The sequence below is a fragment of the Pipra filicauda genome, unplaced genomic scaffold (assembly GCF_003945595.2).
Source record: "Pipra filicauda isolate LSUMZ 115617 unplaced genomic scaffold, ASM394559v2 scaffold8_size5757611_pilon, whole genome shotgun sequence".
NCBI classification, from domain to species: domain Eukaryota; kingdom Metazoa; phylum Chordata; class Aves; order Passeriformes; family Pipridae; genus Pipra; species Pipra filicauda.
Window position 1 is genome coordinate 4,594,254 of NW_024105087.1, and position 18,742 is coordinate 4,612,995.

The 18,742-nt window shown below is 37.0% G+C and overlaps 1 protein-coding gene across 5 annotated transcripts in view; it reads right to left on the reverse strand.

Moving 5' to 3' along the window:
- The window catches only part of LOC113987950 (mitogen-activated protein kinase 10), a 103,535-nt gene that overhangs the window by 74,194 nt on the left and 10,599 nt on the right, over positions 1-18,742 (reverse strand). For 3 of the 5 annotated variants that reach the window (XM_027721114.2, XM_027721115.2, XM_027721118.2), the window contains exons 2-3: positions 13,174-13,245; positions 1,613-1,782 (exon numbers count right to left, since the gene is read on the reverse strand). In XM_027721114.2, the coding sequence (XP_027576915.1) occupies positions 1,613-1,782; positions 13,174-13,239 (236 nt within the window). In that variant the 5' untranslated portion in view covers positions 13,240-13,245. Of the gene's footprint in view, positions 1-1,612; positions 1,783-13,146; positions 13,246-18,742 lie in introns of all 5 variants that reach the window. The other 2 variants (XM_027721116.2, XM_039391029.1) reach the window with 2 other exon arrangements.

The window sequence follows — 18,742 nt, forward strand, 5'->3', positions numbered from 1 at the left end:
AGCTAAACTACATATATTTATCTCACAACTGTTTTTTCATTAATTAATCACTTCATTATTGATTATTCATGCTTTGTTTGTAGATGGTTACTGTATCTCTGGTAAATTATGCCTCATGAAAGGGAGGTTACAATGTAACACAAACTAAGGAAAAATACTCATTATCTTTCCCATCTATCGTGAAATACTTCTATATCTGTATCATCAAACTGTTAAAGGTGTTTTATGGCCTCTCCACATTGCTCAGCCATCTCAGGGGACTTACGTTAACTTTCTCTTGAACTTACATGTTTTCTGTTTAGATTTTATTTCCTAAGAGATTCTTAATTTTTGCTGTCAACTCATAGTATGAGGGAAAAATTCACAGCCTGTTATTGATTTTATTTAGCTTAACTTCTATGGGGTTTTGCTGCTCATAATTGACCATTACAGCAATTCAGTTGCAGAGAGGTTCAACAAGAACTGATTTGCCTGTAAAGGGAATAGAGAATAGTAAGCAGGAAGAAAAACAATCTGGTTTGGATTTGGACAAATATGGATTTGGACAAATAGTGGAAAATTAATATTACTAGTTCTCAACTCAGAGTATGCTTTTTTCCTAAAGCTGATTTTAAACTACCACTTAGCCCTTTTGTGTTTAAGATACGAAACAAGGTACATAATAATTTAGATCAGTCTTTGGACTTGCATGGTCTCAAAGTATAACAAACAGTGGAAGTGATAGACTGAGACCTAAGGATGTGTTGTCAGTGTTGTTACACTACCAATTACAGTGCCAATGCCAATGATCCACGGAAGTCCATGTGCCACTAGTTTAAAGGAACCTGTTGCTTTACCACTGCCTCCACCTGTAAGGTAACCCACAGCATATCAAAGCCAGAAAAGAGCAGTGATAGAGATGACAGATGGAATTAAGACTCCATCTCTGATGAAGTGATAGATAAAAGATTGTTTTAATTACCCTAATGCCTCATAATTAAACAGCTAACAAATGCCTGCACAGAGACATTTAAACACAAGGCACAAAAATTTAAAAGCCCTGTCTAAAAATACAGCTATAAAAGCCAATCAGGATATCACAACTTTGTAACATACTAATCTCAAATTCCATAAGCCTTTTGCATTACTTAGGAGAGCTACTGAATTTGTGTCTTCTGTTCCCATTATTCGTATCACTGAAACACCACTTTTAAGAAATAAAGGAAACATTAGCAGCTACCTCGATTCAAAAAGCTTCCACTTTGAATACTTGAGAATGCTATGGGATGTGACAAGTTTCTATATTGCTCTCAGTGATTTTTACTGTACAAATACTAAAATTACAGGGTTTACTTGGGATATTATCTGCACTGCCTCTGGAAATAGTGCCACAGTTGTCAATTATGATAACATCTTTCTCCTGCTCTCTTGCTATGTGGAGAAACAAACCTAGTGCTATCACTCTCACCAGCTGGAGAATTTATTAGCAAACCACTGGGCTCCTTCTGCCTCAGGACGTCTGTTGCCTGACTGCTATTTTTGCAATTTTAGATGATGTCTGTGGCTAGCAAACTGTGAAGAAATGCAAAACACAAATCTATATAAAAGCATAAGAGAAACTGCTGATACTTACCAAACTATTCCCTGAGCCCCAGAGCCAATGGGTTTCAAGTTCTGGTAGCGTTTGAGAACTGTGAAGGTCGAGTCACCTACTTCCACGCTGTAGAACTGGTTGTCAACTTTGCTTTTGCTCATGTTGTAATGTTTGGCAATATATGACACATCCACTTGTTTCCCAAATCCCTGTTGTACAGAAGAAGGGAAGGGAAGAGGGAGTGAAAAAAAAAGAGGAACCAAGGTTGGTAAAACATAAGAATATTGATAAAACACTGCCAGCCTAATTTTTCAGTATAAATTCTTGCCCTTTTCGGCTCATTGTCATAGATCTACGTGAATCCTCAAATGCTCTCAAAGACTGTATCAAACCTTCTTTCGTGCAGGAAGTCACCATAAAAAGCCACTGATTAAAGAAAACTGGTCAATTCTCCAGCTGATGTTTGTGACATATTAACTGTCAACTACTGGTCTCTGCTTACCATTACTGCTGCTTTATGACTAGTGGCTTATAAGTTCCTGCAGATTCTGCATTCTCATTTGTATTGAAAAAAATACCTCATTTTAAAATAAGATGACTTACATCAATGTAGAAGTGGGACAAGAAACAGGAATTAGACTCTCCATCATCGGTTAGACAGAGCAAATAAGTGTATTCACAAGTGCTAAAACTTTCTCTGAGCATAAGAAAGGCCTTGAGAACCTTTCAACAGGAGTTGCAAAAGAAACGGAGCAGTTTATGAGTCAAACTGTGACCCAACATGGCTCAGTATCACGGAGAGTATTCAGAAGGTTTGGAGTTCTTCCAAAGTTCTGGGTTCCTAAGGATAGGAGAGTTGCTCTCATGACCCAGTAAATGCATTAGTACCAAGCAAATGCCAATTTTCATGACACAAAACCAAGTTTATTCTTGCACTGTAGCTAGCACTGCAGAGCAGTGCTCCTCCCCAAAATTGTAAAATTAAAAATTATTAATTTTTACAAAATTAGAAAAACTCCCCCAAGTTTGCAAAATTACCATGCAGCAAGTTACATTATAACCATTTTATGACTACTACTGAGCTTAGTTCCCTTAGGAATATGGAGCAAAATACACAGCAATTTGAGATAAAAATCAGAATTAGATGCTTTTAATTTAGGTTTTCTACTATGATGTTGAGCACAGAACGCAAAAGTTCAGTGTATTACAACAGATATATCCTCAAATAGTTGACAATTCAGTTATGAAAGTCAAGACTTTCCCAAATGCCTTTGATAGGGAAAAGCAAAGATGTGCCTCTGTCTGTGCATTTATTTTCAAACACGGCTTTTAAGTTTTCTTAATTGCTCTACCATAAATTTCTTCCTTTTCCCCCAAAAATCTGAATAATTAGCCTTGTTACGTGTCTGTGGACTACTAAGTTCAATTTTGACGGAGCCAGGGAAAAAGTAAAGTTGATTTGGATTGTATTACTCTTTCAATTGAACAGAACATCACTGAAGTGTTCCATGAAGCTGGTCATTAAAAACAGATAACTGACCTTGCTGAGAACTTGGATTGTCAGGTTTGCCTTAGGACAATTAATATTATTTTTCTGTCCATTATCTCCCTGGAAGGCCCATTGTCACTGGACAGCACTGGTTCATCCTAACCAATTCATTTAGAGACTTCGAAACACTTTAATAAATGTAGCTCTTCATTCAAACACAAAATCTGATTTCAGGAGGCCAATTAGAAACTTTACATACACTTTTTATTCAGATGTGGCAGGGGGGAGGGAAGCCCTGCCCTAACACAGAAAGTGAGAGTTTTATGGACACTGACACAGCAGCAAATTGAAGGTTACAGACAGTGAAATGATTTCACAACAGGTTTGAATTTTTGTCATTGCAAGACAGACTGCATCTGATTCACACTATGTAGTCTTAGTCTTAAAATTTCTTTCATTAGGTGAAGAGAGATGCATAAATTTGACTAGCCCAGATATTTATACCAGACCTGGGACTGAGAGGCTTTTTTTTAAAAAAAAAATATGCTCCTGACAGATAAGAATTTCACAGCTCCCTCTGGCTAGACACAAACATTTGGAGCGTGGTTTTTTCTGATGTTATTATCAGAACAATGCATGAGATGTTCAGCATTAACACCCATTACTCTGAAACCAATGTTTATATATAAAGTGTCAGCATAAAAATTGCATTCCTTAGTAAGCCTGACTCATAGCCAGCTCCCCTGGAAGCACAGATACAGAGACTTTTTTAAACACATTTGATAACTGTGTTAAGGCTTGGGTGAGCCAGGCCTGCCACAACTTGTTTTTATCCTCACTCCTAAGCTACCTGACAGCTTGTTGTGTGGTATGGAGCTACATGGGAACAGATATTTTATCACTTTACATTTAGAATTGTGTGCACATCAAAATTTCTTGCTTTTAAGTTAGTCTAACTGTGTGAATTACTGGTCTCAGGAACCTCATGCTCCCTACAGTGGGATTTCTGAAGTACAGCAGTTCCAGCAGGTGTTTATTTTAAATCTTAATTAAAACAGCTCAAACCCACCACTTATAGTACCTTGGTTATATGGATAATTAGCAAATGTAATTGCTTCAGCCAACAGCAACTAAAGTCATGGGACACAGAAAACCACAACCGGTAAGAACACACAAATGTCTTGATGAGCAGCTCTCATCTATGTTACACAGATCATTCCTAAAACAATCTGCTCCTAACAGTGTGCGAGTAGAAAAGGTAAAGACTTTTATTTTTCATGGAATCTTTTTTTTTCTTTTTGGATTAATATTTTTCTGTGTATTTAAGAATCTGTGCACCATAAGGTCTTTGACAAAAAACTAAAACATAAACACCGAGCATTACTTCTGATTCAGTTTGAAGTTAACTTCAAGCAGGATGCCTCTACTGAGTGACAAACACTTCAGCTTTGTGGACAGGCTGAACAGTTTCCAGGTCATCTACTAGATTGCCTCCTCACTTTAAAACCCACACTCCTAAAAAAACTACAAAAAACCCCCATGTTTTCCAATTTTTCCAAAGCCTAAATAAGCAAAACGAAAACATAAGCCTACTGCTACAGCCCAATGTACTGCTTACTTTCATAAGAACCAGGAGGATGAATAAGTATCCTTGTCATGATCCTAACTTAAATCAAACCCCTAAACCAATAAATTAACAGCATTATTGGATTAATCACATCTGATCAGATCCCCAAACCAAGATGACACATAATTAAGAACCATCTTCAAGCTGATACAACAGCCACTTCCTAATGAGGACAAGGAAACACCAGTTTTGTTTTACTCTAAAATTAAGGTAAAAAACCTTTTCCCATTAGCAAGGAAATTCATAGTCTTTATAGAGTACATCAGTATTAGCTTTAGTTTCAAACCCTGATGAAATGCTTCTTCAAATCCACATAACTCATCTTAGAGAAACCTGCACACTACATTTTTGTCTTGTTCTGTTATGTTTTCAGTGCTCACTCAAACCCCTTCGAGAAGCTTTGGTGTTGGTATAGAAAAAACATCCCCTTCCCTCCTTTCCCTGTCCTCCATCTACACCACTAAGCTATTTCAGTTTCAGGTTTTACTGCATAATGTTTACAAGTTCTGTATTGGCAGCTACAGCTAAAGTTTTGATTATCTGGCATCAGAAAGGAACCCAAGGCTAGGAATTTCCAGTATACACCCTTCTGTATAAACACCTAAACCAGAAACCTCTCTCAAATGAGACTGATACTGACAACTTAAGAAACTAGGAACCAGCACTTCATTCAGAATTAGATGGGGGAAGGAAGTTTATAGTAACACATGGCAATCAGGTTTGCTTCTCAGGATATCACAGAAAAGGTGTATAGGTTTCACATGGCAAAGTGAATTCCAGTGACTCAAATTTTCAGGTGAACTTTAAATGAACTTGGGCGAGCTACAATACTGGGGCCCCAAAGTAATAGTAAACACTGCAGATGTGAAACAAAAGCAAATTTCTCTGTTCTTTTCACTTTGAACAGAACACATCTAAGTTTCACAGATCTTTGCATAATGTGAAAGATTATTCCTCAGAGACAAAGTAAGCATTGGAGTGCCGTTTGTTCTTGTTTTTCATAACTATTTAGACAATGGAATTACATTGCTTCTACACTGATAGGAACTTAACATTCGTTTCACGTATACAAAAATGTAAGCACCATTATTTTGGTTTTTAGACAAAATTGAAAACTTCTAAACACACACTCCCATACCCACTCCCCAGTGCCATTCTCTTTCCTCCATCCTGAGAAAGTTAAGGGAAAAAGAAGTGAAAGTTTTTCAGCCATGAAAACATAACTATCCTTGCTGGCTCATTTAAACACATCTGCAATGATGTTTGCTTAATATTCAACCAATTGAGAAGGACAGAAAATAAATTGTCAAGACTGAAACATCTGAGGTGAAGGGAAAAAGATATTCTCACCATTACTAAATGCTTAGTGAGCATATATATTTTGCTTTCAAAGAACAATTACTTAAAAGTTCAGTGAAACTTAAATAACTTAGTGGCTCACACAGTTACAAACTGTATTCCTTCCATTTTTTTCTTTCAGAGCACAGACAGCAAGAAGGTTAAAAAGCACAACAGAAAGAAAGGATGTTATTTTCTATATTACGAGGTGAATTGCTTCCCGATATCCCATTTTATTTGTCTATTTCTATCCTACAAAATAACCATATTTATTATATTTCACAGGCAGACTTTTGTTTCTGATCACCATTCCTTCTATTATTGATGAGCCTAAAATATCACAATTACTCACAGCTCAGTATCTCATCCATTTTGTCTTTTATAGATACAAATCGCACTAATGGCAGTTTAAGACAAATTGTTCTCTTTTGCATCTCCAAGACAATGAGTGCTGTCACAGAACCTGTTAGCAGGTGTCAGTGGAGGGGAAACTTGACCTCCATGTAGCATCCGTCCCTGTCTGCCCACAGGAATACCTACAGGGACAGCTTTTCCAGGGTGCTAGGATGCAAGGCTACTGAAATCAGCTAAATGACTCCACTTGTGTAAATGCAGGTGAGGAAAAGAATTAGATGGGAGGCTGCCTTCTAATTTGCAGCTGGCACAGCATCCAAAGACCAGCAGGATGCGACAGAGAGATTGTTCTGAGCCAGCAATCCCGACGGCTCACCAGTGGCCCCCCACACCTCCACCCCATCTCAGGCAAAGAGATTGGTATAGACAAGAGCACATTTCAGAGGTGGATGCCGCCTTTGATTCCCTCAGGATCCAAAAGGATAATATCTTAAAGATACAATTCGACCTTAAAAGTCAGATGCTGAGATTATACAAATTGAAATTCACAAGTATGGTAAAACCCTCAGTCTTCTTGCCAGCTTCAAAAACTTCTACAGAGGCAAGACCTGCTCACCCCTGCGCATCGGCTAAGGCAACAACGCTTTTAATTTAATGGCTATCCTCCCACTTGCACAGCTGTAATTTTCTCACAAGATTCAAGTGTCAGAATTCTGAGATAAACATGCATTTACTGAGCCCTCTGCTTTGGATTTAATAATCACAGGTTTTGCTGTGTCAATTTGGATGGTCACAGAAAACACCACTTGGGAAATATAGAGTATCTTTGCAGAGAAAGACCTACTAAAGTATTTTTAATCATGTATTCTGTATATGCCACATTTATGGCAGAAATTATGTCTATTTTTCTCACCATAAAGACAGACTTCTCACTTATTCTACTCAAAAGTCCACAGATAGAGATCAAATCTCCTACAGAAAGTAGGTTTTTCATCCTCTGTGTATGTGTGTGTTTGGATGTAATATTACAGGTTTTGATCTTACCAGCCATATCACACCACAGTTCTCCATTCTTCCACCTCACTCTCATCCTGTAAGGATTGTATCAGGCAGTCAGTCTTCCTGATTTTAGTGTGTTTCGAATGGGACTTAAATGTTAATTCTCTGCCTTCTTTTAATCTCTCTCCAGCAGCCCTGCCCTAGACCCCAGACAGAATCTACATTCCTTTATGAAGTTTGCCTTTCAAGTAGCCAGGTGAGCCCTGCAAACAACTCAACCTCAACTGGTTAGTCATTGATATTTATACATTTGCTTTGTTCACTCTATTTTAACACATCATATAAAACGTCTTATTAGACAGAGTACAATATACATTAGTGCTGGTTTTTGGGTTTTGGGGGGGGGGAGGGTGTTTTGGGTTTTTTTTTGTTTAAACACTGTCCTTGTTTAACCTCTTCTAACTGAGATACCAAAAAACAACCAGCTCACCTAGTTCTGATTACACATGAAGCATCAGGTCTGCCTTCTCTCTCCTTTTCAATTTTATCTACTCAAAACACGAAGCAAGCACTACTTACTTATTCTTCACTTGTCTTCAGCATGTTCACTGAGTTTTATCTACTTTTAATTCATTTTTTACAGGCACAAAATTTTCAGAGCTCATTTATAACTGCGATATCCCACGTTGCTCAGAAGTCCCTGTGACCCAAAAGTGCATGCTTCATTCCAGGCCAGATTTCAAACAGATGACCAATATGTGAGTGTCTGCACAACAAAACAACTAGTTCAAATGATTCCTTGTCCCCCTGATGCCTGAAGAGCTCAAGGCTGACACACAGGTGACATCCAACCCTGGCCATTGTACCGAAGAAGGTAGGGTTGAAAGGACTGATCAAGAAACATAGAGAAAAAAATTCTTGAGACTGAGGTTTCTTTATGGACAGGAACAACATCAATGATCCAAATAAAAAAATGTAGCCATAAATATGGAAAAGAAAGATTTGAGACTAGGTGTTAAAGCTACTGTGAATATGTTTGCAAACATCTGACTCAGGTACAGCTCCAGAAACAGAAAACCAGCAAAGACCCACTGTGGATCTGTGGCCAAAATAGAGGAAAGCAACATCAACAGCAACATCTAACTATGTTAGATGAGAAGAAACACTGCAGTGTGTGTATTCAGTTTGTTCAGAGGCCCTAGATTTGAAAAAGCAGCAATAACATGGGAAGAAGTAAGATACAACAAAGATTAGGAAAGAGAAATGGGATCAGTAGAAGTAGGCCAAAGCACCACAACATTAAGGAATGAAAAGTACAGTCAATTTATCAACAGTAGTGAAGGGATTAAGAAGGGTTCTGAAGAAGCACAGTGTGTTAAAAGCATAGGAGACTCAAGATGGGATTAACAGCTCTTCTTTATTTATTGCATATGTTGGTAATACAATATATTTCAAATGATTTACACTTCTCAGAAAATTGAAATTACACTGATATACTGGGTATTGTTTAAGAAGCTTTTTTCTAATATGCAAACAGGGCAGTAAGAGGACTGACTACACGAGGTGCTGTGCCCCAACGCACATCATGTCTTCCTTTAAAAATAAAGAGGCATGTAGCAACAGTACAGATGAAGTACTGAAAAGATAAACTTCTCAATATGATAATATAATTACAGTATTTGCCGTGAAGACAATAGTTAATGAAAAGATTCTCCCTTTTTATAAATAAAAAAGTGGTTTATCACACATCAAAAATAGACTAGATGAATCGGCCAATAAACAAAGAGCAACGCCATTATTAATACTGATCTTTTCTGTGTGTAAAATGAGAAGTTTCCTAAAATCATGTGATTTTTAAATGGTCGTTGATGGAATATTGCACTGTCTATATACCATTTATTCAAGACAGGTAAACATGACTGTGGAAATAAAGTAAGACAGCAAAATATAGGGAGAAAAATACATCTAGAGAGAAATTAAAGCTTTAAATTTTGGAGTTTTTTGTTCATTTGTTTGGTGGTGGGTTTTGTTGTTGAACTGTTTGTTATTTTGAGTTGAGCAGGACTTTGCAAAAATATCCTTAATATGCACACTAAGATTTATTTCATTAAGTTTTCATTCGGTGGCATCAGTACAGCACCAGTTCCAACTTCAGCATGCAAAAACACTGATATACTGTGTCTGGCACATGAAATTGTTTAAATTGGGCAATAAATACTAGCGATGATGTGTAACCAAAGAAATAGCATGTGAATTTACACTCATGATTCACTTCAAATTTTTTCTTAATGTGTATGGCTGGGTCCTCAATAGCTAATCTCACAGTAATTCCACATCCCACTTTTCTGTTAAAAAAAAGATTATTTTTTCAATTAGATTTTTAAATTGAATTGTTAAATTAAAATATTAAGTGTAGCAATACAGAAATTTTCTGATATACAAATTGTAATAATAAAGTTGTGTTTTTTAAAGAAAAGAAAATTCAGTACTACCAGACCAAGTCAAAAAAAAAAAAAAAAAAAAAAAAAAAAATCAAGGAATTGTATTCTAAATAAAGCTATCCCATGTAGCTACAAGTTTAGACTACTTGAAAATTCTGACAGGCTATACATGGACTAAATGGAGGAAAATATGTATGAAGCAGTCAGTATCCTTTAGGTATTGTTAGCTATTATTAATATTAGTATTAAAATTTAATGTCCTACTTACAGTATACTACTCTGCGTTACACTGTGCTTCAATAAAAATGTGTAGGGTCCTACAGATAAAGCTTGTTGGTGATATCAACCTTACAGAAGTATAATGAGATTCTATAGGCTTTCTTGTCCTACCTTTCTATTATGATAGAAAAGCAGATATCCTTTTCCTCAGCCTTAAAAGAGATGGCTGTTTCAGAACATGAATTGGCTACCATTGTCCAGTAATTCCACACTTGGGTATTTTTATATTGCAAATGGGGTGAAGGGGTGAGGAAGTATATATTTACTCTATTTATGCTACTGGGTGTTTCTCAGTAAGGGTTTTCCCTTTTCCTTAAGTTGGAAATTCTGAAAATTCTGTTCCTGCTGAATTAGCATTTCATCATACAGAACTAGTGTATGCTCAGTGGCATAAGCTCTTTGTCAAGAGAAGGAGTCTATAATTATGCATGTGCCACTTCCCTTCACAGCCTGTAAAGCTATGCCTTTTAGGCCATGAGAGAGAAATCACCACAAATGTATGTAACAAGAAAAATACACCCCCAGTACTAAAAATAATTGGAGTTCTGCTTAATACCGTAGCTTTAGAAAGGACTGTCCAGCACAACTCTTAAGGTTTGTAGAAAGTCTGCAGTGGTGCACAAATTTAAAATGGAAGCAGGACTTGTACGTAATAAACACAAGCCACACGTTCACTCAAAGCTACAGTTTTGTGCTCTCTTGTCTAGATACTGTCAGGATAGTTGTCAGTTTTAGGCACCTCAAGATATGAGTGGCAATATCTGCCTGTTGCTGATTACAACCATTCTGCTGTGACATCATCATCTTTTGTTAACAGAATCTTATCAGTTTACTGATTCAGCAGATGAAAGTTTCATAAAGGTACAAACGAGCTTTATACTTAAAGTAGAAGAATTATTAGTAAACCACAGGGCATTTGATTTCCACATTAGCATTAATAAGAATGGAATAAACAATATTGCTACCTGGAGACTTATTCATAGCCTCTAAGTAAAGATCTGAATATTTGGATGAAGTATTACCAGGACAGAAATATAACCCCCATCCCACCCTATGCAATACAAATGAACAGCATCCATGACAGTTAAGGTCTTAATGCAACAAAACACTTAATTTAGAGACTGTTTTTGTACACAATGCTAACTACTATTTGGATCAGTCAGCACCTATCTTTGTGGAGAGAATAAATTAACATGAAGTTTAAACCAGCTTTTATCTGCAAGAGAATAAATGTGAAGATCTGAAGACCCTGAAAAAGGTATTTGTGTGATAAGTGCTTGAAGAACAGAATCCTGTTTCCTGCAGTATCAGGACAGTATCTCTTTGTGTGCATTTATTGGATGACTCCTCTGCTGCAGCCATTAAAAATGAATCTATTTCATTCAGTGATAAAAATGCATCCAAAATGCTGTTGATTTCATCATATATACTTTAACAAAAACACTGTGAATACATTTGGTTCTCTGTGTTCCTCTGAACACCTTTTATCAAGTAATGGTAACAGAAAAGGAATGTCTTCAGTAAATCAGGAACCTGGAGTGCAGTGACAGAAAGGACTGGCTGCACATAGCCATGCACTGACTGATGCCAAGACTAAATGAGAACTGGATGTAAAAGGAAGTGATTTAGAGTACATTTCCTCTCTGCATGTGTAAAACAGAAATGTTTCTGTGCAGCTTTGTTTTGGTCTAAGTAAAGGGGAGAGGAAAGTCAGCAGAAGAGCTATGCAAAAAACACTATTCTGCATAGTGAAAGTAGCGTTTTCATCAATAACATCTTTTTCATAAAATGTGAGAAAAAAACCTGTTTTGCAATTTTTGCAATTTTTTTTTTTAACCAAACTGTCAAAACATTACAAAAATACTATACTTAGCAAAATCCCTTCTCTCAAAAACCATGGAAGAATTAAGCTAGTTGAACATATCACACAAGGAACAGAAGATAGAGAAGACAGTTAGACAGATTATCAAACTGAATAGCCAAGATCCATCCCAAAACTGATGATACTTAATCCAGAGCCAACCTTCTCAGGAGAACAAGTATTTAGTACTTCAGAGTTAAAAAACTTAAAGCAAACCTTTCAACACTTGACACTGTTTTGTGTTAAATGCTTACATACACATAATAACCCTTTCTTCTTAAACTTACTTGAACTAACTTGAACCCCAATGTAATATAAAAGGCAAAAAATAGTGTTTATCATAAAGTAATTTCTAAGAATGCAGCATCACTCTCACCCTCAAAATTGAAGAATGTTCCTAATGTCCCCCCAGTGAGTTAGACTACTGGTGTTCCATCAGTGTTCCATCTCATAAAAAAAACCAACCCCCCCCCCACAAAAAAAAATCCCTAAACTATGAAGGGACAGAATTCAAGCACAAAAGACTGTACAGAAGCGAGCAAAAAAAGTCATCTTTCAATCATGAGTGAAAAAATATGCATACACATACATATATGCTAGCTAACTTAACCAAGAGAATCAAAAACTGGACAAATCAATCAACTGGACAAATATTCTTTGTATCACTGAATTAGTCTCAGCCTTGTAGACTTCCATGTATTGTGACCAAGCAATTTCAAGGGTAATGCAGAAACACAGAATTGGCTGTTGTGCAGTGTCACAACTCTGGAACCTGCATAGCACATGGAGTTCAATGGGAGACAAGACAAATACCACAATTTTAATTACTCTCCCTACACTTCCAGTAAAGGTAAACTAAGGGACAGAAAATTACAGTCACAGGCTACAATGTAAAAGGCTCTGTCTCAAAAAACCCTAGAGGCTAAGATAAAATAGTGTTAGTTTGCATTTTTTCTGTTTGCAAACTGTGCCATTATTTTTCACTAAAAAAATTACATTAACATCAATCTACAAATTAAACTTAAAAGTAAATAGAAAAGTAATTTTTGTGATGCATTTTTCTATTTTTTTGTATTTATTCTCTTTCTTATAACCAGTTACTTGCAGTAAGCTCCTGAAATTCACTTCTATTTTTCTTTTATTATAGTATGAATTGCAAAAATGAAGTACAAGTATATACTGTACCTTGTTTTACCTGTAAGGAACACACACCTGACAAAAGGCAATCTTCACATCCAGAGTAGGTTCACCACAATAATACAAGAAATGGCGGCTCATAAATACCTGCAATTAAAGAAAAGTAGACATAGAAGTCTTGTCTGTCTGCTGATGTGCAAGTACAATGCAGCTCTAGCCACATTTGGATTCTAAACCCAACCTGAGCTGCTGTCCAGCTCTTGGATAAAAGAAATGTTGGAACACTGAACTGTGAATAGGATTTAAATTCTTTCTGATGCTCACCAAGGTTATGCCTTCAAATATTACTTGATTACATCTTTAAAATTTTACAGTAACTGATGTCATTACCTCAAAGTTTATCATGTCACTGGTATACTCCTACACCAACAAAAAATTAAAATCAGGTCAATAATGTTTTAAACAATGTGGGAATGGGAGACAGTTATTGTTATAGGGAGGAAAGAAAAAAGTCCTAAGTTGAGAAATATTAGGAAAGTTATAGAAATGGAAAGACTAATTACATTGCTGTATAAATCCATGGCACAACCACTTTATGAATGTAGTTCTGGTTCTCATCTTAAGATTATACAACTAAAAAAGATACAGTAAAAGGCAGTAAAAAGGGTTCAAAGCACATACAGATTCCACACATGAAACTACTGCACAGACTGGGAATTTTTTTTAGCCTGTAAAAGAACTGAGTGGAAGTATGCTGGAGACCCAGAAAATGAGTGGCATACTTAAAAATGAAAACAGGCTCCCATTCCTTTTTTTTTTAAATGAAAAAAATTTGTGACATCACGTTATGTTATAAAAAAAAAAAGATTTAGAATCAGCAATAGGAGAGACATCTTTGTATGCTCCTTTATCACTGTGAAACTCCCTACCTCATGTTGCTGTGGAAGTCAGAAGTCAACGTAAGTACTAACATGATTAGGCAAATTCACATAAGAAGTATTCTGCTAAAGGCTACTGACCTCAAAAATATCACCCCTGACTCGAGACAACTCTGAGTCACAGTCTGCCACTATATGCTCACCCCATTTTTAGATTCTTTCACAGGCATCTGATACTGGCCAAGGGAGTCCTACACTAGACTAGACAGGCCTCCCTGTGTACCCTGTTATAGCTGTTTTAGCTTTATTCCAGAGTCCCACATTCAGCTCTGACTAACCAATCCTTTCCTAGCTGCATTCTAGCATGGACATCAATGGAAAAAAACCCCACAAACCAAAACACAGCAACGCTATCAAGCTGGAATAGGTATCTGTGTCACAAGACTTTGAAGCACATTAATTTTTCTGCATGACTCCAAAAAGACCACCCAAACCGAACACACTAAACAACAACAACAACAAACTTCTAACAGTACAACTAAAAAGGAAAGCAACTCTTAGGTAAGATGAAATAAGTAATATATAACTTCATGTTTTTCTTTTCAACATAAGGTCATTAGAGAGACTTAAAAATCAAAAGAAAGCAACCATCCAAGCCATGATTCTGAAACACTATGTAGCTACTTAGGGCACTTGTCTCCAACAGGAACAATTAATTAACTTCAGGTGTAAATGGCACTAAATAAGACAAGACTTAATCTGGAGTCACTTCAACTTGCACCAACTGATCAGGACTAAAGAAACTGCAAGAAAGTATTCACCAGTACTTGCCAACTTCAATGCATCACATGCTCCCACACGAGTTTAATTTTTAATGAATGAACGTATGAATAATCCTGTTATGAAAGCAAGTTCATGACCTTTTCTGCATCACGTTACAATGTCTGAGATTGCTGTCTCATTGCCCAGTGAGTCATTTCCAGAGCCTCACACTCCACAGTGGGTTTATATTAGTTTCTGTTGAAACAAGAAGAAAGAATACTCTTTTTTTAAAAAAAAAAAAAAAAAAAAAGTTTTTGTCATTAGTCATATTGCCAGTGATTTCTGGAAAGCCAGAAGATAGTTACACTGTCATGCTGCACTTATATACACTGGCATGATACATTTTATTGCTATAATAATCAATGACTGAAATGTCAATATGATCAATATATGGTTATAACATACCACATTCAAGAAAGAAACTAGTAGTGTTAAGTGAAGAAAGGAAGGGAAGAAAACTGGGGAAATTTGGTTTCTCACTGCATTTGCTGTGAGGGTCTACTGAGAAGACACATTTTGTATTATGTATGCATTACTAGGCATACACAGCTCCTCACTTTCCACAGGAGTGACTGTAACTTAATAGTCACCCTGAGCAGAGCAATAGACTGGTGAATTTTATGAACTGGAATACATTTTACAATTTATTATGTTGTCCTTGTATGCAGTCCATGCTTATAAAATAATAGAAGCATGATATGTTTTAATGGCCTAGATCAATACCCACATTCCTCTGTACATGAGATACACCAAATGAATCACTACAGAGCTGAGTTCCTTCAACTGTACAGCAGGAATGAGAATACACAGCACAGCACAGAGGTCTATAAGACCCTGTACCCAGGGCAAAACAGCTTTGAGTTCATGTTTTACACAGTGTATATTGAATTCATACAAGGTTCCCTTCAGCGCCCTGTAAGTAATCACACATGTAGGTAACTTCTAATTCCTTCACGCAGAAAATGCATTCACACTCCCCTGCATAAATCTCTTTGATCATATCTCCTCTGGTGCTACCTGACACCACATCACTAGAGACGTTTAAGAAATGTCAGTGTAAAGTGAATAAAGAACTGGCCTGATGCTGAGATAATTGTGTTACAACATAAAGTGGTTATAAAACAAGAAGCTACTGAGACAAACAGCGTCACTCACTAGAGATCGAAGTCTTAGGTGAGAGCATAAGCATCCAATATTTCTTTACCCTGTTTCTGGCACTTTATCTTTTCAACCTTGAGTGAAATCACTCAGGGTAGGAAGAGTTGGGAGAAAGAAACAGTGCTGATACAACAAAACACCTCGTAAAAACCCAGGCCAGCATCCAGCTGGGAAGCGACTGCAGTAGCATCACAGGGAGAAAACGTGTCTGTGAAATACCAACACCACAACTGGATCTCAAATTTTCATCACGGTGAAGGTATCTGTATGTCAGAAGCTGTAAAAACATACAAGACTCAGCAGCAAATACATGATCTACTTTCGGGTAAAACAGAACTAGGAGGCACTAAAATTAGGAGGAGGAAAGTAGACATGAAGGGAAGATAAAGAAAATCCTGAAAATTCTCTGAGCTGTCCAGTGGCACAGTCCCCAAGGGAACTGCTGCCTGGAACTGTGAACATACCACGGAGGCTTGGCCTCTACCTCGCCTGCTGCTTTGTCATCCTCTTCTTCACTCCACTCCTCCCTTACAAAAAGCTATTCTTCAAAACAGAACATTGACTAAAGACATGCCCCAGTTTTAGGCATGACCTTCCCTCTGCCTGCAGTGCTGCTATCAAATCTGCCTTTTCTGGACAAGGACTTTTTATTTTTAAAAATGGTTATCTGTCTCTCCAGGGGTCAGGAGGATTATCTTATTATTATTCAAACAGCTCTTTGAAGACTGAAAGGATTGAATCAATACTATTAGTATAATTACTGAGAGCAGAAAGGAAACCGTGGAACGAGAGTAGCCAAAGCAGACTAGAAAACTAACAGTAAATGTAGTTCTCAAATCTTTCTGCTCATCCTTGAATTCTTTCCTTGCCCTCAATGCTATATGATGTTGGTAATCCAGTGAACATCTGGGCAAATTTGACAACCAATCTTTTGGCCTAGGGAGCCTTGTTTTGCTACCCAGACCACACTATCATTCACATGATTGGCTCCTGGATCATGGACAGAGAAGCTGTGTTTGCCTTAAGCCAAACAGATGCAAACTTCTGAGGGCCTGGAACTGTCGCTGTACCAACCCCAGGAGAGCCTCAGCACTTGCACCCATCATGTTGCCTCTAAGCTGCTTCACTAGCTGACCTTAACGAGCTCTCTTGTCTGGAGGAAGCATCACAGTCACTTTCTTTTCAGCAAATATCTTCATGATGGTTCCTCATCCCTGTGCCTCCTAAGCACCGGGCAAATCCCTCGTTCTCAATAACACGAGGCAAATTCCTTGGCCTGTCACAGCATATGTAATGCTTTTTGTGAAAATTCAGAAGACAAATGTGGATCCCCAGGAAAGCTCCACATAACTTTTTAATTCAGAGAGATGAGGGAGCCAGCTGCCTTGCTGCAATGCTGCTTTCTTTGTCATAGCCCAGACAGGCAGGACTCTTCACCTCACCCCACAGGATAACCTCCTATGTCAAATGCACTGATCCAGGAATGAAACAGGGCTTTTCCCTTCATGAGAAAAAAACCACAGCAGCTGTTTGACCTCTATTTAAACCAGTATTGCTGTAGTTACAATGAAGATTCCAAACTAGCCCTGGTGCTGTTCTCACCGTCTCACACGCTCCTGAGACTATACTCTGAGAGGTATTTACAAATCCTAAAACAAAACAAAATGGAAACAAATGCTTCAAATCCTAATTTAAAAAATAACTCCACATGGAATTAAAAAAAAAATAAATTAGAAGTACAAGTTCTAATTTAAACAGGAATCAAATGGCAACCGAAGATACAATAGACAGAACTACCTGTACATAAAACACCACTAGATTTAAATACGGCACAGCGTGGCTGTAAACTGGAAAGTTTTAACAGAATCCCAGGACATCTCCCAAAAATATGCTATAATCTATGCCTAGTCCCATAAATTGTGATAATCTCAATATATATATATTCATATCAAGGGCCAAATCCAGCATTTCTGCTTATTTGACATTACCACCCAAGTACATCTCATGTGCACAATGGGTACAGTGAATGTGCTCCCTATCTTCACAGGCATGTAGCTCTGTACTTGGGTTACAAAAGGTAAATTAAAGTATTTATTACTGCCTTATTACATTTCATTCATGAACATAAATATTCAGAGCATGAAAAAAATTCATGAAATAGCACTATCATTTAAAGTTTTTTTAAAAAAATCCTGTCCCACTTCAGTGAGAGGGGTAAATGGATCAATTTATCTGTCACTTAAAAACCTTCTTAAAAAACACTAATGTTCAAAGATTAACCTTTATGAATTATTAACGCTTCCTGATTTGAAAATGTGTTTCAATAATTTCATGCATTTCCAGTACTGGAATTCCTCTATCCTTCATCTGAAAATATATACTCTCACCACAGTATCTTAAAAGTTGTCTGAAATTTTCAGTGATGCTGTCACTCCTGTAACTATATTTTTCCTTCACCGAAATTTCGCTATTCTGCTCTGTATAAACAACAAGAGGAATGTAGGAAATAATGAAGACTTGACCAAATGCACACAGTATGACAAAGCATACTGGTAGAGAATGGTAATGTCTGATCCCCAAACTCCTACAGAATTTCAAATGTGGGCTTTGTCACCTTTAATATGCTCAAGAAAGAAGGCCTGCAATTTGCCCACATTTTTCATATAATTGCTGCCAGTTATGATTGGGATATATATGTTCAAATAATCCTGTCAAATTGGTCTTCAAAGAAAAAAACTTCAGGTTTTTCAGCAATTTTTATAGAACTTAAATTTGTTTCACATCTA